This window comes from Adiantum capillus-veneris, chromosome 16, assembly GCF_014529385.1.
Source record: "Adiantum capillus-veneris isolate H3 chromosome 16, ASM1452938v2, whole genome shotgun sequence".
NCBI lineage: Eukaryota > Viridiplantae > Streptophyta > Polypodiopsida > Polypodiales > Pteridaceae > Adiantum > Adiantum capillus-veneris.
The window spans coordinates 5,468,050-5,489,901 of NC_140946.1; the positions used below are offsets into that span (position 1 = coordinate 5,468,050).

Here is a 21,852-nt window from a genome sequence, read left to right on the forward strand (position 1 = left end):
TATCTGAAGAGAATGGCCACTCCTCCAAACTCTCGAGAAGTGTTTTGGTGTGTATAATTCCGGTGGATGGACTCCCACTGGATCCCATGGATCCTCGGTAGGCCCCTCTCTAGGCTCTTGTGTGTCTCTATCAGTAGGACAATGTCTCGACTGTTCATCACCACCTCTAGTTGCTTTGGGTGTGTCCATAGATAACCATTACAATTCCAAACCACAAGGTGAATCTCCTCATGCTGTGTTCCATAAGCTGCGAGTCCCTATGCAATGAACTTGCCATCAAAGATGACCCGGCCATTGCAATAAGATGCCTTCTTCCCTTCTTCGCGTGCTTTGAGCACCCTAGGCATGCCCATCTATGTTCTACTTGTATCGGTGTGAGGTTGTGATATAGGTAGATGGGGAGGTGTGAGTTCCCGGAGAGAGAAATGAAATGTTATATTAACGTCTTCAAAAGGCCAAAGTGACCTATGAGATCAGAAAGTTACAATGTGGTGGATCTGATACAAAGTCAGAGTAACAAGATGACAAAAATGAAATGACAGAATGACAAAATAAAATACTATGGAATCCTAAACTGCTAGGTGTGAAGAGAGAGAGAGAGAGAGAGAGAGAGAGAGAGAGAGAGAGAGAGAGGCTTGAAGGAGAGAGGACACTTTATAAGGGGATAGGACCTCTGAATGATCCCAAATTCCAAAGGGGATCTCTCAAAGCCCTAAAACAGCTGCACAAAAATGACGAAAACTCGTTAAAAATTTGTCAAAATGTTAAAAACCAGCCTTATAGGTAGAGGTCAGCTTTCTGGTTTGAACCTGTATAAAAATGAAAATTGCAATAGAAACGAGACAGCCGTTGTTTATTTTTAAAAACATAGGAGGTAGGAAGGAAAGCGCAAAAAAGAGCAGAGGTAGGGAAACTCTAAAGCTCAACAATTTCATTTAATTCATGAAACTGTTAGCAAGACCTCCTTCCCAAGTTATGGCCTCTAAACTCCTTTCTTAAGGGGAAGAAAAGGTTGAAGGGTAAAGGAATACAAGAGCTGAGATAGTTTCTCTAGGTCATTGCTAACAGACTCACTGAATGATAAAGCAATTCTTTGTAGGGATGTCAAAGCTTGGCATTGTAGGGCAGATTAAATCCAATCTTATAGCTTCACGAGTCAAAGGATACCAAATTTTGCATGAAAGGAGATGGTGACAAATCCATTTCCCAAATCAGCACTTAAGTAAATGAATTGTTAACAACAAACTACAGACTCAAACTTTTGGCACAACGCCTTGTGTGATCCACTCCGGAGAGACACTTACACAAGGGACTATAGTGAATAACATAAACACCATCTAACCAGCTGTAAATAAACCTTACAATCTGAAATGGCCTCCGGCACATCTTACTGACAGTATGTGAATGCTTTTGAGCACTTAGGTATGTTTGTCACTGGCTTCCCCTTCTCACATAGCCACCTCTGTGTTTTTTCAATAACCAGACAATGCATGGCCTGAGTACCATTCTAGGTTTATTCCAAAGATTCATTCTGGTTATAAATGCAAAAGCCACCTAGAAACTTAAACGATGGGACTAGCAAGCACCTCTAGTAGCTCCTGAGCACCAAATGTTAGATCCAAGGGCAACTCCACCATTTCATTTGCTTCCTATGTAAGAATATCAAAGGAGTTAAGAATTGCACTTTATAAGGTCTAGTTAAGCACGGGAAAACAGAGCAATTAATGTCAAGAGATAAGATGCAATAGACATGCTGGAGTCACAAAAACTGACACCGTGTTAATTAAACCCAAGTGCATTGACATTCAAATGTTGGAGCCTTGAAGTTATATTTGTGTTGAGCAAAGGCAGTATACAACATAGTGTACTTCAAACAGTACTTATTAATCTGATATAGCTTGTATGCAATTCATTGTTCTCTTCATACACTGCCCATGCATCCCAATGCACTTTATGGCAGTCACTCACAGACAGTTAAGCAGCTTTAAACGAGACTTGAAGTTATGTTTGTATTGAGTGGAGGCACTTTACAGCATAGCGTATTTCAAACAATCTACTTATTAAATCGTGGTTGATGCAACTCCAGACTCAAGAACGAAGGACTCAATGCTAGACCACATACTGATGGCCCAACTGATATCTCTAGATTAATATATGCAATGATGAAATCTCTCCATAGGTGGTGAGTAGATGCAGCAGACCCTGTATGTAGGCTGTGGCCGTTGATAGACCAGGTAGGCATCGGGCCACAGTGATGGCCTTGCTATCACTTGTCCACCTCCGCCAAAGTGCTCCTCCAAAAGTTGCCACGTCAACATCCCAAGTGGGTCCACCCAATCCAACAATTCAGAGTAGGGACTCCGGTCCATAAGAATCCCCATATGCTGACACTCCACTATAGAGGATACCAGCACTGTAGCTCGACTAGGGGTTGCCTGAACTCTCTCTCTCTCTCTCTCTCTCTCTCTCTCTCTCTCTCTCTCTCTCTCTCTCTCTCTCTCTGAAATTTGGGGACCTTCACTGGATCATCACAGGAGGACAGGCCGCAGTGATGGATGGGGGAACATGGAGAAGCCTCTGGTCTCTACGATCTCGCGGCTCATTAGAGCCAAGGCTTCAGTACCACGTGCTATTGTACGAGCAGAGCTAGCTGCCCCCCCACTAGTGGTTGAGGCGCTCACTAGATCTGTCTCCTTCATACACCGCATGTGGGAACTTCCTAGAAACAGATATGCACACCTTGCACTTGAGTCCTCTCGACAGTTAGCCATGCAGGGAGATACAGCATGCTGGTATGGGGAGATGGCATCATGGTTTCAGGCGCATGGGTTCAGCATAGACAGATTGCCTCCCTTCCAGTACTCACTGGATGCGCCCTCTCTGACTCTTACACAGTCCGAGATCACCAGGCTCATTCGCCAGGACTTGACTCAGCTAGACACCAAGAGGACATGGATACAGCCGGCACAGGAGCTGGGCACGAAGATGGCTTTCTATAGAGAGCATCTCCTCCAGCTTACGGAGGATGGTTTTGTGACAGGGCCCAGAAACATGGACACCCACTTGTCTCATGGGATACGATGTGCTATTGGCCAGATACGCACATCCTCACACCAGCTATGGATTGAGACTGAGAGATACAGCGGAGTACCAACAGAGGCCAGGACATGCCCACTGTGTGACATCGAGCTTGAGACAGAGTTGCACTACACATGCCACTACCCCGTCTACCACGAGATACGAGGCCGCTTCCATTGCTTGTTCAGAGAGGGCTTTGGACCATTCTCTAGAGTCATGCGGTACGAGGATCAGAGATGCCTGGGTTTGTTTTTGCTCGAGCTGCGCAGACGCAGAGAGAGCCTGATGAGAGGAGAGGCCAGCCAGTCTCAGAGACAGATCACAGACTTCTTTAGAGCTGCCACTGGACACCCGGAGGAGTTACCACCATAGCAGAGCTCGTCGCCTCACACCAGAGGCACACTGATCGAACGAGCCACTGAGCTGGGGAGATCCAGACGCCCACGACTACGGAGGACTACACAGCATCGACGGAGGCTACATCAGAGGATTCGGATCACTTTGGCTCGACATGCACGACGCCCGGTCAGACTACTGACCATGGAGGAGATTGATGAGATCCGCCAGCAACCGATGCTGGGTCTCCTGTGATCTAGCTATCCCGACTAGCTGTTTAGCTGCTTAGTTCACACCTAGCAGTTCAGGATTCCATAGTATTTCATTTTGTCATTTTGTCATTTTGTCATCTTGTTACTCTGACTTTGTATCAGATCCACCACATTGTCACTTTCTGGTCTCATAGGTCACTTTGGCCTTTTGAAGACGTTAAGATAACATTTCATTTCTGTGTGTGTGTGTGTGTGTGTGTGGGGGGGGGGGGGGGGGGGGGGGGGGGATGGGGGATTTTGTATCGCTTGCAACTTTGTGTGTGTGTGTGTGTGTGTGTGTGTGTGTGTGTGTGTGAGAGAGAGAGAGAGAGAGAGAGAGAGAGAGAGAGAGAGAGAGAGAGAGAGAACTCTCGCGCGCTCTGTGAGCTTTCAGCCTCTGCACGCTGTGTGCCCCCTCTGCCTCTTCGAGCCCTGCGCGACCGCGTGAATTGCCTGCTCTCAGCGTCCTGTCCTTCCGTTTGTTATAGTCAACTCTCAACGCAGAAGGCTGCCCTTGCGCAGTGGACCAGTAGAGCTCTATTAAGATCGCGCTCTGAATTGGTGCATGTGTGTGTGAAGGCTGGTCTTTAATGTCAGCACTCTGTGTGTGTGTGTGTGTGGTGGGGGATTTGGGTGTGTGGTAAGTCCTTTTGCCACTTGTCTGTCGTGCAACTCTGTTCTGCACAACAACTACCCTGTGCAGGCCCTTCATAGCGCGCCAGTGGTTGAAGTTTAACTTCGCCTGCACGCGGTCCTTCTGTCGTTTTGAGTGAGAGAGAGAGAGGTGTAATTTTGAGTGTGTATATTTGTTGGTTCTGTACAATCGTTAGGTCTTCAGTTTGATTAAAGTTTTCAAGCAGCAGGTTTCTGTACAGCCAGCATGTGTGTCTGTGTCAACAGCAGTCAAATATCAAACCCCCCAAAAAAAGAGTTTGTGTGTGTGTGTGTGTGTGTGAGATTCACATGGATTCGACTGATCAGTGTATATACAAGCGCCAGAAAGCCATGGAATCTTTTGATATGGATGCTTTAAGCCTTATCAAAGAATGTTTGCATGAGTACTTCGAGGATGCACGTCAAGCCTGGGAAGGATCCGCTTCCGTCATGGAAGTGCGCATCCCTATACAAGAGCTTATGGATCCTGTTAATATGCACTTAACATGGTGATTCTTTTTCCCCCAGGTAGAATGCCTACGGCTCAGTATGTGGGCCAATGGGTTGATTTCCTACTCAAATGGCAAGCAGTCTGAGGGGCTTACTTTGGTGCGCGAGGGTTCTATGAAGTCTTGCTGGCCGACATGGATGCTCGGGATGCTTTGCTTGAAATGTCTCTTCTTTTTTTTAATACACAAATGACTCATGTGCTACCCTGGGCTCTCATCAAGGACTATCAGAGTCTCATTTGTCACAAGTGTCCCGTCTGGGTTGAGGTGGTCGAATTTCCTCGCACTTGGTGTCACTTTCTTCCTTTGTTGGCTGCTTAGCTGGGCAAAGTCATTTTCCCTCCTAAACTGGACGCAAACACAAACTGTTTTTGTATTCTGTGGGACACAGATATCCCCACACCAACGGATATTTCAATTGATTCTGGGGATGCAGTGGTTCGAAAGCGTATATTTAAGCTTAAATGGGGCAAATTTGCAAATTCTTGCTTCCGCTGTAGCAAACTTGGTCATATGCAGTTCGAATGTCCGAAACCAAACCTGCAACCACCTCCTTCAGCCGTCCCTACTCCTCAACCTCGTTCACCTCCGAAATCTTATACTGAGGTTCAAACCAAAGGTGCTTCCACCTCCTCCCCGACAGCTGGGGCGAATAAAGGCAAAGGGAAACAATTACAATTGTCTGCACTCTCTGATTCTCCAAATATTAAAGATAAAGGAAAAGAACATGTTTCAACCTCACAAACTTGGACAGTGCCTAAGAAACCCACCAAAGTTGCTACAGCTTGTATTCCGGCATCTTCTCGTAATTATGTGTCCCCTTTGAAGAATGTTGCTCATATAAAACTCCCTTGTAATGACAACACTTCTTTGGCTGAAGCTTGGGACAAGGTGGTTCGCTCTTACAAGGAAGTTGTTACAGGAGAAGCCTCTTCATCGCAAGGTGTCTTTATTTTCAATCATCCGGGTCCCGGTCTTGACCCACCTCCTCAAGTCCCTACAGCTGGGAAGGATGTGTCGATGGGCACTCGTACTCGAGTTTTCTCCCCTTTTTCCCGTTTCCTCGCCCACTGTATATACCATAAAGAATGCATAGTTCTTTGAATTGCAACTCCTATAATGTGCGTGGGTTATGCAATCACGACAAGTGGCGGCTTACTTGGCACTATGTACATATATGTAAAGCGGACATTGTGGTTCTTCAAGAGAGTAACCAGCATCAATTTGCAGGACATATTTCTTACTTTGCGGGCTATTGGATAGCTTATGTAGGATCAGCTGGCTATTCTGGAGTGCTTATACTTGTTCGACATGAACTCTTTCCGACCTTGGTTTTCAATGACCTGACTGGGAGATGGATGGTCATCCAATGTATTGTTAATGGGGAAGTTTTTGAATTTGGAGGATTATATGCATACACAGCTTCTGTAGATAGGGCACGATTGTGGAGTGCTATCTCCTCTTATTGTTGGCGTTCCAATGCCTTTCTCTATAATAATGTACCAAACCTTGCAGATAATACTACTGGCCATTCTCACATGCTTCATATGGAATGGCAATCATGTTTATGTTGACATGTAATGGGCTTGATTTGTGGCCCTTTATGCATGTGACTGACCCAAGATTCACTTTTCAGCATAATGCTCAATCTATGTATCGTGCTTGGCTGGATCGCGGGTATCTTTTTCACATGTGACTGACCCAGGATTCACTTTTCAGCATAATGCTCAATCTATGTATCGTACTCGGCCGGATCGCTGGTATCTTTTTCACATGCAACAGTATGATGACTTCGTATGCGAGATGAGGATTGATTATGTTATGTGTCTCTCGGATCACTTTCTCGTATGCTTGAAACTTCATTTTGGCTCTTTTGATGTCAATGACCACCTACCCAAGAAGAGACTTTTGCATCTCAATAATGCTTGTCTCAAGCATGAGCCTTTTCGTGCTACAAGAAGATCCTCCAGAAGTCGAAGAGACTGTGGAAATCCTTCAACCTGAATAGATAATACACCATTCTGAGAGACAACTAAAGTCCGGGAGCCTACATCGAAAGTACTTAGTCAAGTTCAAGAATTACACGCCTTTACATATAAAGTGGATGATTGAGTCCGATCTCAAGGACTACCCAGACATCTTGCACAGTTATGTTGACGCTCTATAGTTGAGGTCAACTGTTTAGAACCAAGAGGGATGTAACTATGTCAGACTTTGTAAATAATTAATAAAGACTTATTTAATTAGTTGTATGCTCATCAGAATAGATCTAGCGGTTTTGGGGCCTCAGGTGCGCCCAAGTTTGGGCCAGAGACCCTAGTAGAAAATACCCTCAAGCCCTAGTGATTCGGAAATCGGGTTCTCAATGAAGGGGTAGATAGTAGCCTCAGATTTCAGGCTCAGAAAATTATGCGCGCTAGTGCAAGCACAGGAATGAGATGGGATCCTTAGAACAACAGTAACTCTAAGTCCTGAATCATTTTTACGGCCTTAGGATAAGCCAATTAAATTATTTTAAATGATTTGCGCTGGACCAAATGGACAAGTGCGAACAGGTAATGCTAGAGCAGTGTCGGGACGGCATTTTACTGGGGAGCAACTAACATTTCATTAGTAGCATTTGTGTGTGCAGTTGCGAGTTAATTTGCACATTTCATCAATAGCCTAGGGACTTTTAAATGTGAAAGTTGAATGGTTTTAAAGTTATTAAGTAAGTGTGCCACTTGGCACACTTACCAATGCAAAACTAGCTCTCTCACTCTCACTCTCACCCTCTCTCTCTTCCTAGCGGCCCCTATTCCTGTTGGCTTGATAAGAGCACCCCCTCCCCCATTTCTCAGTGTTGGCAATGCTCCTACCCCCCTATTGTCAGTATGCTCTACGCATTGGAGCCCTCCATGGAAGCTTGAGAGCAGACCCTTGCGACATATGTGGTGGCCTCGTGCTCCCATTGTTCAGAACAAGGGTTCTCATAACCATAGCCAGCTTTTGGTGAAGTTTCATCGCGAGAAGTTGCAGCAGGTACTCTCTTCGTAGAGTGTGGTGGCTGTAAATTCTTTGTTTTCAACCCCTAATCATCTCTTTTAGGGTGAATTTCAACGAAATACACATAGAATCTAGTTCTTATGTACCTACACTACGCGTACACAAAGTTTGGTGTGATTCCATCGCGAAAAAGGTCTCTATTTCGGCTTTGGAAGGTGCTCAGGTAACATTTTCAGGTTATGTGCAGAAAAACTACAGCAAGCATGTGTGCGTGCATTTTTGTGTGTTTCTCCCTTGTTTTTTTTGCAGGAATGATTAACCATAAAGGGACACAATTAGCGGAAAGTAGACTCTCATTTTCGAGAGCTGCCGTTGAGTTTTATGGAAGATAGACTCGTTTTTGAGAGCTTCCCAAAATCTCATAGCAAAGGGAAAATCGTCTCACTATTCAGAGAGTAGCTTTCGCACTCTCTCAGTCACAAGCAGAAAAGAAAGAATAGAGGACGGGCTATTGCCCTATTCCTATGCTTGTAAAGATTCTCGCTTAGTAATAAAGATAATCTCTTTATGAGGGGGGACCAACCCATCTTCTAGTCCCCAATGAAGTGTCAAGCTTTTCCTCTCTCTCTCTCTCTAATTCTCTTGAGTATTTGAAATACAATTAAAAGTCAGTTTACTCTTCCGTATTTGTAACACCCTCCTCTTGAAATCGCAAACGTCCTGGATTGCATGTCAAATATACATGCCATAGATGATTTAGTGTGGTTAGCACTCTTTTATCATTGCATGTATCCACAAGAAAGGTAATGTAAAATCCAAAAACAGTTTCTACACCTTTGGCTAGTCACTTTAAACTAACCAAGAATATGTGTCCAAGGACATAAGAGCAGGTAGCCTATATGTCTAAAGTTCCATATGCTGCAGCGGTAGGTTCTCTTATATATGCTATGGTTTGGACAAGGCAAGACATTGCACATGCAGTGGGAGTTGTAAGTAGGTTCATGGACAACCCAGGTAAAGAGCACTGGCAAGCTGTGAAGTGGATACTTAGGTATCTACTATGGTTTGGACAAGGCAAGACATTGCACATGCAGTGGGAGTTGTAAGTAGGTTCATGGACAACCCAGGTAAAGAGCACTGGCAAGCTGTGAAGTGGATACTTAGGTAGCAGGCAGCCTTTGTACGGCAGCAGGCAGCCAGCGATTCTCTCTCTCGAGCTGGAAAAGCAAGACGCCCTGTCACCAGTGTGTGACTACTATCTATCCTTTTTGTTGATTTCTTTCTTATTATCTATTTACTTTCACTTTTTGGAAACACCCCTCGGGAAATCTAACTGCCCTGCATTGCATAGCTAGTGTGGAACTGTCCAGAGGGAGTCCAGGCCTGAGGGCAAGAGAGCACTAAGGTTGGACAAGGACTATGGTTAGCCAAGTGGGGTCATTGACTAGCCAAAGTGGAATCCTTTGCTACAGAGGCTACATTTCAGTTCTGGATGTGGCCGCAGTGTACAAAGAGGGTCGGATGACCTAGAAAGATACAATGGCAGCATCTCCTAAAATTTAGGGAACTGCTATTTTGGGACCTGAAAATGTCTTCGCGTCATTACGTGCAGTTTGACATGGGGATCATTTTGTTACTCTGTGGCCAAGTCAACAGAGGCTGCAGGTGAGATATTTTTAGACCCGAGGGTCTAAAGCGGGAAAATGCACAAATGAGTGACACTTGGCACTTTGAGGCCAGTTTACTACTTATAGAGAAGGCAAAAACGTGATTTATAGCTGGGAGGCTCATTTTGCAAGTTTCTGTCACAGGTTAAGAGCTATGGAGTGCTTGCTTTCCCTCTTATGCACAGTGCGGTGCCAGGAGTGATGCCCTGCACGCTACGCACTGCCCTCTCTCTCCCCTTTGGCAGTATGTTATGCCCCTCTAGTGGGCTTTTCATTTGACCAATGTACAGTTGTGTGGGTTCATGCGCGATTGCCGAGGCAAGAGCCTCTTGCACAGGTACTGGATTAGCTAGAGGCTAATCCCCCCGCAGGTACAGGTGAATTCGGAGAGGTTTCACGCCAGAAATCTCGTCCGATTCAAAGGGCAAGTAGCCCTACAGGTGCGGGAGCTCGAGGACTTGCTAGGGATGCGACCGGCACGCGAAACGGAGCCCGAAACAGTGAATTACAGCCTGCTGTGTATTTTTGCAGGTTTAGGGTTTTGGCCCTAAACGGACCCTAATACCCCCAGGAGGTTCGGGGACGCAAGGGGACCGCTGTACAGGTGATCTGGCGCATTTTCAGGGCTGAAAACAGAGAATTCAGCGTGCTGCAGATTCTCGCCAGGTTTTGCAAAGTGCCCGTATGCTTCGGGAAAGTCGGTCAATGCGTGGGAATACTGACCGTGAAGGGTTCTAGTACAGTTATGCTGCCGAAATCGGGCTGGAACAGTGGAAATTCAGCCGAGTTTGTGCGGGGCAGCTTGTAGGAACCACAGCGTTTATTCCCTCTTTTGAACAATAAAGAAATACCGAAAGGGGCGCCTAAGTTAGGGGCCAATCTGGTGTCCGTCTACTCATACAGGTGCAATCTAGCAGCCTGTATCCCTCTCCCCTTTGTTGTGTCTTGAAAGTACAGGTAAAATAGACGACTAATAATGGGTGAAAGCTAAATCAAGGTTTAAAGTAAAGTCTACCGCCCTTTTTGGATTGAACAGGCCGGTTTCATGGTTCCATCGACGGGATTAAATCACTTTTTCCCATAGAAGTGAGCCTTGGGCAGTTTTGGGCTTGAAGACACAAGGGATCATAGACCAGACACAGGGAATTGCAATTATGGCTGACAGACCAGATGATGTGACTGAAGAGGTTTCCTCTTCACAGGGTCAACAGACACATGAAGTGGGTGAGTCCTCAAGACCACCACAGACTGATGCTGATATATTCAGGACCCAGTTGGCTACTGCTGTGGCTATGTTCACACAAGTAATGCAGAACCCAAGGTTTTTAGCCTTTCTGCAACCTCCTGTTCCGTCTCAGCAAGTTGGGTCACTGGATCATATTCAAAAGCCTGTTAAGGCTCGAGCACAGGTGATTCATACCGCACAGTCAATGGAAACACCTGTACACTTGACGGAGAACATGCAGTCTCCACAACGTATGCCTAAGGTGCAAGAACAGGTGGCTGAGATGCCAGTCTTTCAAGCTGTACCAATTCAGCCCGCCACCTTTCAACCGCCTATAGCTGGTTCTAATGGGCAGGGAAGCAACTTACAGGCTATGCAACAGGTCTTCCCACCACCTTCAGTACACCCTGGCTATTTTGGAGGTGGATTGGTATTCCAGAGCATGGCTGGTCATGCACCTGGAAATCAGTTTTATACGCCAGGAACAGTGTTCGGGGGTGCTCAAACGATGATGCCTAACCCCATGTACAGTGTCATGGGTATGCAACCAGGGTTTCAAAGCACTCAGGGACAATTTGGGATGCCACAAGCAAATTTTGGTATGGCTGGAATTACAAATCAGCAGCCAAATATGGCATTTCCAGGTCAAGTTAATAGCGGCCAAGGAACACAGATGAACCCTAATAGTGTTCCCATGTTTCAGTCACTTCCATATGACAATTTAACGCCGCTGGAGAGGCCAACTCCGTACAAAGAAGGTGGCAAAGGTGTGTCATTCACGACCTTTACAGGGTTTGATGACAGGAAGAAGGCTCTTTCATTCCTCCAGCAGTTTGATAAGGCCTATGCAGGGGGAAACTTTACAGAGGCTTCAAAGGTCCGCAAGGCAGCCACTTTCTTGACAGGGAATGCGGGACAATGGTGGACAACTTTATTGCTTCAAGGGCAAGCTCCGTCCACATGGATTTACTTCAAGCAGATTTTTGCAGCAGCTTGGTTATCTGATGATTTCGAAGCAGATGTCATGACAGAATGGCACCAGCTTAATGCTGCCACTTGCAGAAATCTGGATGATTACAATCGGAAGTTTTGGAAAGCTCTACTTCCAGTAACTTCCTATAGGTTTGTGCCATTGACAGAACAGATTGAAAAATACTGTTGTGGCCTACCTAAAGGATTGAGAAAGTACTGTACGAAGACAAAAGTCACTACTTTGACGCAGCTCATCGAGGTAGCAAACACTGGCAATGGTTTGCTCAAGGGAGAAGATTGTGAATTTAACACTGGCGTCAAGGCAGGATCAGGCAAGAAAAATTCAGCCAAGAAGCACGTTCCCAATGAGGCTCCTAAAGGGACTCAGGAGTCAGCCAACGCAGGGAAAGACAAAGCTACGGCTGAATCAGAAAAAGGACCAGCAAAGAAATGGAAAAGACGTTTTCCTCGCAAGTCAGAAGACCAAAAGAAGGTCCTGAGGACAGAGAACAAATGCTTTATATGTGAGCAGCCTGGCCACATTGCTTACAATTGTCCTACAAAGAAAAGGCCAGCTGATTCTGATGACAAGGAAGACAGGAAAGGAAAGAAGCCCATGGCTGGTCTAGTGCCAGATATGGTGGGCGACAAGCTAAATTCAGATGCAAGTGAGCTTTGCAGAGCATGGGGAAAGGTTAGGGATCAAACAGTGCTTATCTTCTTTGATCCAGGTGCCAAAGCCAACTTCATTTCCCCAGAATTGGCTTCAAAGTTGGGAATCAGACCTGAAGAGATGGGGTATACAGCAGAGGCAGGTTTGGCATGTCCTGGCCATACAGAGGCTGTCACACCCATCATTGGAAAGTTGCGTCTACATATCCAGTCCTATGTAGATGCTGAAGAATTTTACATCATGCCACTGGACGGATGTGAGGTGTTGTTAGGTATTCCTTGGTTGTTTCGTGTACAGGGAATCATGGATGCCTACAACAAAAAGATCACTGTACAGAGCAGGGGAAAGACTCACATTCTGGATGTAAAGCTTAAAGGGGAGTCTATTCCTACTGTATCAGCTTCTGCTATTACTTCTGTAATGAAAAAGCATCTTTCTGCGTACTTGGTTTTTGCACGTGAAGTGTCAGATTGTGATGAATCAAATTTATCTGTGCTAGATAAAGAAAGGTCAATGTTTTTACAACAGTATAGTGACTGTTTTTCCGATTCATTACCGTCTCAATTACCGCCAGAGAGACCCGAGGACCATGCGATAGATTTGGTGCCAGGCTGTAGCCCACCAAATAAGCCTCCGTACAGGGTTAGTGCGGCTCAGCAGAAAGAGATAATGGGCCAAGTACAGGAGCTGTTAGAAAAGGGGCTGATTCAGCCCAGTTCATCTCCATTCTGTTCTCCAGTGTTGTTGGTGCAGAAAAAGGATGGCTCATGGCGTATGTGCATCGACTACCGTGCACTGAACAAGAATACCATCAAGAGTAGGTTCCCTATACCTAGAATTGATGATATTATGGACAAATTAGAAGGAGCAGCTATGTTTAGCAGGATAGATCTAAAGAGTGGGTATCATCAGATCCGCATTAGATCAGAGGATGTGCACAAGACTGCTTTTAGAACGACGTTTGGCCTTTACGAATTTTTAGTGATGCCCTTTGGTCTCACAAATGCTCCTGCTACGTTCAATAGGATGATGGACAGAATTTTCCGTCCACACCAGCAGTTTGTTGGTACGTTCTTTGATGACATGATAGTCTATTCAAAGAATGAAGAGGAGCATAGGCATCACTTGGCCATTGTGTTCAAAGAGCTACGCAGTCATAGGTTGCTCATCAATGCAAAGAAAAGTGAGTTTTTTCTGGAAGAGATTCACTTTCTGGGACACATTGTCTCAAAGGATGGTGTCAGAATGGATCCTGCAAAAGTTGAAGTGATCAAGTCATGGCCAAATTTGAAGACGGTGCATGATGTCCGAAGCTTTTTGGGACTATGCTCCTATTACAGAAGGTTTATCCGAAATTTCGCTGAGATTGCTTCACCTTTACATGCTCTTCAAAAGAAGGCAGTCACCTTTAGATGGACACAGAAAGAGATTTCAGCTTTTAATCTCTTAAAGGAAAAGATGACTTCAGATCCAGTCATTGTGTTGCCAGATCTTAGGAAGTCATTTGTGGTCCAGTGCGACGCCTGCGGTAGTAGCATTGGTGCAGTGCTAATGCAAGATGGCAAGGTAGTAGCCTATGAGAGCAGAATTTTGCAAGGGCCAGAGATGACCATGCAGGTCTATGAGAAAGAGTTACTGGCTGTGATTCATGCGCTCTTAAGTTGGAAACACTACCTGCTAGGTGCAGATTTCGTTGTCCAAACGGATCATCAGACCTTGCGATACTTCTTGACACAAACAAAGTTATCTGAGAAGCATATGCGATGGGCAAATATCTTGTCCATGTTCCATTTTCAGATTGTGCATGTGGAAGGCAAGAAGAACGTTGTGGCTGATGCCTTGTCAAGGAAGCCACAAATTTCAGCTGTGTCGATTCCTTATCATCATGAACTTGATGATATGAGAGAACAGTATGCAAATGATGAAGATTTTGCAAGGGTCTTCGAGCAACTAATGGATGGACAACGTCATGAACACTATCTTCTTAAAGACGGGTTCATGATGATGCATGGCAGATTGTGTGTCACAAAGCCATTGCGACGCAAAGTTATGGAAGAGAGTCATGTCCCACCGTATGCAGGGCATCGTGGTATCGATGCTACAGTTAAAGCGGTTGAGACATTCTTCTATTGGCCTACATTGAGAAGGGATGTGGATGCCTTTGTGCGAGAATGCCTAATATGCCAAAAGGTCAAGTTTGACAGGCAAAAGGCACCAGGGTTATTGCAACCACTACCTATTCCAGATAAACCATGGGAAAGTATTGCTATGGATTTTATCTTTGATCTTCCGAGAACGCAGACAGGAAACGATGGTATTTGGACCATTATTTGCAGATTCAGCAAACAGGCTCATTTTATTCCTGTCAGGAAGAAGATAAAGCCAGATCAGATGGCACGCTTGTTTATGAGCAATATTTTCAAGTATCATGGCATGCCACAGTCGATTATTAGCGACCGTGATCCACGCATGACTAGTTTGTTCTGGAGAGGCTTGTTTGAGAATATGGGTACCACGCTCAAATTCTCTTCGTCATTTCATCCTCAAACAGATGGGCAGTCAGAAGAGGCAAATTCTACTGTCCTAGATCTGCTGAAGTGCTATGTGTCAGAGCATAAAGGAAAGTGGGAGCAGTATTTGCCATTGGTGGAATATGCATACAATAATACAATGCATTCATCAACTGGCAAGGCACCTTTTGAGATAGTTGAAGGTGGCAAGAAAGTTCCTCCCATACTGCATACAAAGGACAAGATATTTGAAGCAGATAAGTATGTTCAGGACATGGATGAAATGTACAAGAAGGTCAAAGTGGCCTTAGAAAGGACTCAGGCAAAGCAAAAGAAAGCAGCTGATCGTCACCGTCGTGAAGTGGTATATTCACTTGGTGATTGGGTGCTTTTACGCTTTGAAAAGGCAAGGTTAAAGAAGATGAAGGGCAAGGAAAGACTATTTCCAAAGCTCAGCATGCGTTACTATGGGCCTTTTCAAGTATGCGACATAATCAGTGATGTTGCATATAGGCTGAAATTGCCTGACAGTTGGAAGATTCACAATGCGTTTCATGTGAGTCTTCTCAGACCCTATGTGGGTGATGTGCCAGAAGCTATTCCAGCTGAAGATCAGCCGGAAGTCGAGGAACTTGACGAGATCTTGGTCCCTGAACAGATTTTGGCACACAAAGAAAGGAAAGTGAAAGGCAAGGTTGCTAGGCGTTACTTGGTAAAGTTCAGAAACTATCCACCAATGGATGCTAAGTGGATGGAAGAAGGTGAACTTGCAGAGTCACCAACTGTGTTATCACTTTACCTGGAAGCCTTCGATTTGCAACCTACCTTGACCCCTTGAGTTTCAAAGCTACATGGATTGTCAGTGTGACAATGGCTTCTGAAACAAATGATGTACATGGTATTTAAAGTGAGCTCAAATGAAATACCTGTTACATGAATGTTAGAGCTGTACAGATTGTCAGTTTGGCAATTGCTCTTATGGAATGTCCAAAAGTTTGCTTAGTGCTATAGAAGTGAGTATTTCTTGTCAGTTTGTCAAGGATACAGTGATTGCTTCTATTGAAGAGTACATGTGTAACTGCATTCTTAAACTGTCGGTTTGGGTATGCTCGAAAGTGTTACGGGATCCAACGTGTACTATAAGACAGTGGCAAAATGTGCAGCTACCATTTTGTCATTGGAACGTTAGTGACTCAAAGCAATGGCAGAGTGCGAAGCTACCACTATGTCATTGGGACAGGGTTCACACGCAGGCAATACATGAGTCGACGAGGTGTTGAATACACCAGGGTTGACAATGAGCATGTATGTGTCGTACATGTGTCGACAGGTGTTGAATACATCAATGTTGACTAGGAGCTTGTACGACATAGATGCAAACGAGGACGTTTGAGATTTCAAGAGGGGGGTATGTCACCAGTGTGTGACTACTATCTATCCTTTTTGTTGATTTCTTTCTTATTATCTATTTACTTTCACTTTTTGGAAACACCCCTCGGGAAATCTAACTGCCCTGCATTGCATAGCTAGTGTGGAACTGTCCAGAGGGAGTCCAGGCCTGAGGGCAAGAGAGCACTAAGGTTGGACAAGGACTATGGTTAGCCAAGTGGGGTCATTGACTAGCCAAAGTGGAATCCTTTGCTACAGAGGCTACATTTCAGTTCTGGATGTGGCCGCAGTGTACAAAGAGGGTCGGATGACCTAGAAAGATACAATGGCAGCATCTCCTAAAATTTAGGGAACTGCTATTTTGGGACCTGAAAATGTCTTCGCGTCATTACGTGCAGTTTGACATGGGGATCATTTTGTTACTCTGTGGCCAAGTCAACAGAGGCTGCAGGTGAGATATTTTTAGACCCGAGGGTCTAAAGCGGGAAAATGCACAAATGAGTGACACTTGGCACTTTGAGGCCAGTTTACTACTTATAGAGAAGGCAAAAACGTGATTTATAGCTGGGAGGCTCATTTTGCAAGTTTCTGTCACAGGTTAAGAGCTATGGAGTGCTTGCTTTCCCTCTTATGCACAGTGCGGTGCCAGGAGTGATGCCCTGCACGCTACGCACTGCCCTCTCTCTCCCCTTTGGCAGTATGTTATGCCCCTCTAGTGGGCTTTTCATTTGACCAATGTACAGTTGTGTGGGTTCATGCGCGATTGCCGAGGCAAGAGCCTCTTGCACAGGTACTGGATTAGCTAGAGGCTAATCCCCCCGCAGGTACAGGTGAATTCGGAGAGGTTTCACGCCAAAAATCTCGTCCGATTCAAAGGGCAAGTAGCCCTACAGGTGCGGGAGCTCGAGGACTTGCTAGGGATGCGACCGGCACGCGAAACGGAGCCCGAAACAGTGAATTACAGCCTGCTGTGTATTTTTGCAGGTTTAGGGTTTTGGCCCTAAACGGACCCTAATACCCCCAGGAGGTTCGGGGACGCAAGGGGACCGCTGTACAGGTGATCTGGCGCATTTTCAGGGCTGAAAACAGAGAATTCAGCGTGCTGCAGATTCTCGCCAGGTTTTGCAAAGTGCCCGTATGCTTCGGGAAAGTCGGTCAATGCGTGGGAATACTGACCGTGAAGGGTTCTAGTACAGTTATGCTGCCGAAATCGGGCTGGAACAGTGGAAATTCAGCCGAGTTTGTGCGGGGCAGCTTGTAGGAACCACAGCGTTTATTCCCTCTTTTGAACAATAAAGAAATACCGAAAGGGGCGCCTAAGTTAGGGGCCAATCTGGTGTCCGTCTACTCATACAGGTGCAATCTAGCAGCCTGTATCCCTCTCCCCTTTGTTGTGTCTTGAAAGTACAGGTAAAATAGACGACTAATAATGGGTGAAAGCTAAATCAAGGTTTAAAGTAAAGTCTACCGCCCTTTTTGGATTGAACAGGCCGGTTTCACGCCCTCACCTGTCCTATTCTTGCAGGGGAAAAAGTGACCAGCTGCCCTATTTTTGCCAAGCCTTTTCTCTTGGGATGAAATCTGCCGGTGCTAGGAGCAGAAGAAGAAGAAGAAGATTCGCCAACACTGGGAGGAAAAGAACAAGCTGCAGCAAATTTCCGTCACTAAGAAGAAGTTGCCGACGATGCCCATGGCTGCCCTCCGTGTATCAGATGATGCCAGGACCACGTAGGCGAGCTCCATCGCAAAGAATCGCCTACGAGGATTAAAAGATAAGGTTTTCCGTGCAGAAATCTCTTCCAAAAGTCGTTTTTGAGAACCGAGTTGCGTTCCAAGTGTCGAGACATCAAGGTAACGTTTTCAAGTTTTGTTTCACTGAGTATCTGTTTGCAAGAGTGCTTCCTCTTTGCGAGGGAGTAGGAACAGAGCCTTTGTAGGCGGAAGAAGCTCTGAGGAACTAGAGCCAGATCAACCCAAGGGTTTCGTACTCGGAATTTGGGCATGGAACCATGGATCTAAGAGAAGTAGACTCTCGAGTCGGGATCCGGAAGGAAGGACTTCGCGCTCGGGAAAGCAGAGTTCATCTGCGGCGGGACTCTGTGATTAGAGTCGGGAAACGGAAAGTAGGGATGTTATGCCCTAATTCTGGGAGGTGATTTCCAAAGGTACGAACGTTAGTGCTCGGGTAGGAACGGAAGTTCCTAGGAATAGGGCTTTGCGCTGAGGATGGAAGCTGAGACTTCCGGAAACCATCAAGTCTGATCTAGAACAAACGTGGTAATATGCTCGGTTCAAGTGCTTGTATAGACTTCTCCTCAGTAATAAAGATACTATTACGGGGGTGGACCATCCCATCTTCTGGTCCCCAGTACTGTGTCAATCTTCTCACTCTCTATCTCTCTCTCTATCTATTTCTCTCTATATCCTCTGGATTCAATAATAACTGATAAATTTTATTTCTCTGAGTACATTTTATATTGTTATGCGCTCCCGTTTGTGACAGTGGTATCAAAGCATGGTCTCCTCTCTTTCTCTGGAAAGGAGGACGACTCTGGGAAGATACGGGAAGAAGCCATGACCAGCCAAGAGAGAAGTAGGTAGGTGAAACACTAGGCCCTGCAAGAAAAGCTCGCAGAGTTGGAATTTTGTTTCTCTCTGCAAGAAGTCGACACAAGACTTGGGATTCTCTGAGAAAGCGACAAGAGCATGATGCTCAAGATCCTTCAGAATCCAGAAGATATCCATGAACATCAATCCAGAACCATAACCAAGAAATCCCGTCATTTCGGGAAGGATATGAAGAAGGTCTCTAGACCTAGGAACACTTCAATCAAGTTTGATACATTTGACGGAAGGGAAGATGTTCCGAAAGCTACCGCTTTCATTCGACAGTTTGAAGTTGACTTTGCAAATGGCAATTTCTGAGAAGCGTCAAAGGTGAGGCATGTGACCAAACACCTCAAGGGGAATTGCAAGTACTTGGTGGTATACCAAAGACTTAGATTCAATTCAAGTCTCAATTTTTGGACAAATTTTTTTCCTCTACGCTTTGAGAAAGGCATCAAAGAAGATTGGGATCGGTTTGCCCGATAGGAGCACGAGCGAGTCATGGATTATGCGAATGAGTATTTGTTCACTCTTTCCAAGGTGGCTCCATTCTTGAACCTCTTTGAGGAAGAAACGATAAAGAAGTTTAACGAAGGACTTTTGCCCGATTTTTTTAATCGCATCCCCAAGATACTTTGTAGCGGATAGTGGAGTTAGCAGTACAAGCTGAAAGTGTACACCTCAGTGTACGTAGAATCTAATCCCCAGAGTGGGACGGGAATCATTGAACACAGAAACAATGAATTTTGTTACCTCTCCTCGAAGGATACGTTGCTATCCGGAGAAAGTTTGGATAAGGGAATTCAATCTAACTCCTGAGTTTTTGAATAGAAGACCTCAAACTTCAAGTGAGAGGGCAGGTCTGATCAAAGTTACATCTTTGAGGAAGTTACAAAGTGTGTTTTCTTTTTCGCACGAGGAATACATAAGTCTAAACAAAATTGATCACTCTTGAGTGCTTATGAGAGTAGGGTTGAGTCAGAACATTGTTTTATACGATGAACTACTTTGCTTAACCATCCAGAAGGTCCATGATTGATCTGGTATCCGGTAATTCTCGAACAGATTACCTGCTACTGTGGGTAGGAAATTATGAAGGAACCATTCTAAGCTTACAAGGAAAGAAAAGCTTTCATTAAGCTTGAGTACTCTTTAAGCCTACACCTCTTACCCGGTAAGGGAGATATGGTAGTGCTTTTCGCACAAGTGAAGGAATACTCTCTTTACGAGGGAAGGAACAAGCGACGACTACGGCCTATGATCGACGAATCCAAGGATTAAAATCCTAGTTTATTTGACAAGCGGGTTTTGCTCTAAGATTGAGCCAAGGGATTGAGCGTCTTCGCTCTAAGGATCTTACGAAGGGAAGGTAATTTCCCAAGCTCACTGAAACTTATGTACACCTTTGGGTACATGGATAACACACGAAGATGCAGATCTATGCTAAGGTGGGTTATCTACCAATCGAACTTTTTTTTTGCTTAACGGAATGAGATGAACCAACTTTCTTTTCAGGAACTAGATGGATTAAATTCGAACTATTATGTTCGTAAGAATATAATTCGCCAACCGTTTCAAAAACGGTAAGAATTACATATGGGAGAACATCCCTGGGAATCAAAGAGGGTTCGCTCTATTGTGAACCGGGTTTGAACGTACGCTTAGAAAATGCTATGGCTAGAATCCTATCTGCCTGAGATTTTGCCAGTCAACATTGATGCTTACAAGGTGAATCATTTTTTTTAATGATTTTGCAAGGAAAGAGACGCTAATGGGCGTTGGGAAAACACTGCTAGTGGTAATAACTCACAAGAGAAAAAGATTGGAAAGAAGTGTCACCGTGCACAAGGGATCTTCGGATCAGAACAATTGGCCTACCCAAAGTAATGGCCCGGAACAAGAAACTCTTTAAGGTGATCGAAAACTCTATTTGTGAAAGAAAGACATCGAGATTAATGCTCTATGACTTGGGCATTCCCTATGTGGGAGGACACAAGAGGTTTAATATCCTTTGGACTAACATCGCAGGATATTGCTCAAAGACAAATACCTAGATTGATTTCTAGGAGGATTATTCTTCTCGGGATTGAGAAGGTGGAATTGAGTTAACAGATTTTCGGATAAGGAAAACTTTCAATCTGTTGGAAAGACGTGAATGATGAGTTCTTACATGGCTCGTAAGTTCGATGATTGGTGAAGGATATCCTCAAGATACTAGAGGAAGGACATGAAACGGTAAGGTAAGTATTGAATTATTGAATTTTGGTTTAATTTAATTTCTGAGTTCTCTTTTGAGAAAGGACTAGCTAAACTCACCATTGAGCTAGATATGAACTCTTTCCGGTTTCTCCCCGGTAGTTCAGTTGGATCTCTACAGTTAAGGACAACTGTTTATAAGTGAGAGGGATGTTGCTAAATTGGCTTTATCTGACAGGGAAATAATTCTAAATGAGTTATGGGATTTATAAGTGAGAGGGTTTTCTCGCTTGGAACACCAAGAAAAATAATTCTAAATGAATCATTGGAATTTTAAGTGAGAGGGTTTTTCTCACTGGAGACATCCGAGTAAAGAGTATTCCTAGTGCATCGTTCAAAGTAATGACGGGAGCACTGTGAACGGGAATATTTGTAAGGCCACCAGGAACGGGTACTTCTGATGCGTCACATCAGATGGGTGACAATAGAGCATTGCGAAAGCCAGACGCCAAGAGTGCGGGCTGGGCCATTTGACATGGGACCCAAGAAACATGAGGCCTACTACCAACTAGGTGGCCTCTCTGAGTGCAAACCATGGGGTTCCAAACAAGGGGCCGTCTCAAGCGCTCCTCTGTGCAAGTGGGCCGGTGTTTCTCCAGGCCACCCCTCCGCTGCTCCTAAGACCGAAGCAAGCTCGCAGCAAATTGATCCTCCAACCTCCTGCTCAAACCAACTCTGCGCACCTCTGTGAAGATCCACCTGGTGGAAGGGCTTCAAGGACCTCCTGCATGAGGGACTTG

At 45.1% G+C, this 21,852-nt stretch overlaps 1 protein-coding gene across 8 annotated transcripts in view; it reads right to left on the reverse strand.

The window, feature by feature from the left end:
- Positions 1-21,852, reverse strand: part of LOC147438492 (uncharacterized) — a 250,201-nt gene that overhangs the window by 30,927 nt on the left and 197,422 nt on the right. Inside the window, exons 9-10 of one of the 8 annotated variants that reach the window (XR_015184499.1) lie at positions 1,587-1,649; positions 1,305-1,462 (exon numbers count right to left, since the gene is read on the reverse strand). The exons of 5 other annotated variants lie outside the window; for them this stretch is intronic. Coding sequence is in view for 2 of the 3 variants with exons in the window: in XM_086484596.1 (XP_086340722.1) it covers positions 1,388-1,462; positions 1,587-1,649 (138 nt within the window). In the remaining variant the exon portion in view is untranslated. The remainder of the gene's footprint in view (positions 1-1,304; positions 1,463-1,586; positions 1,650-21,852) is intronic. 2 more of the 8 variants (XM_086484596.1, XM_086484592.1) reach the window with 2 other exon arrangements.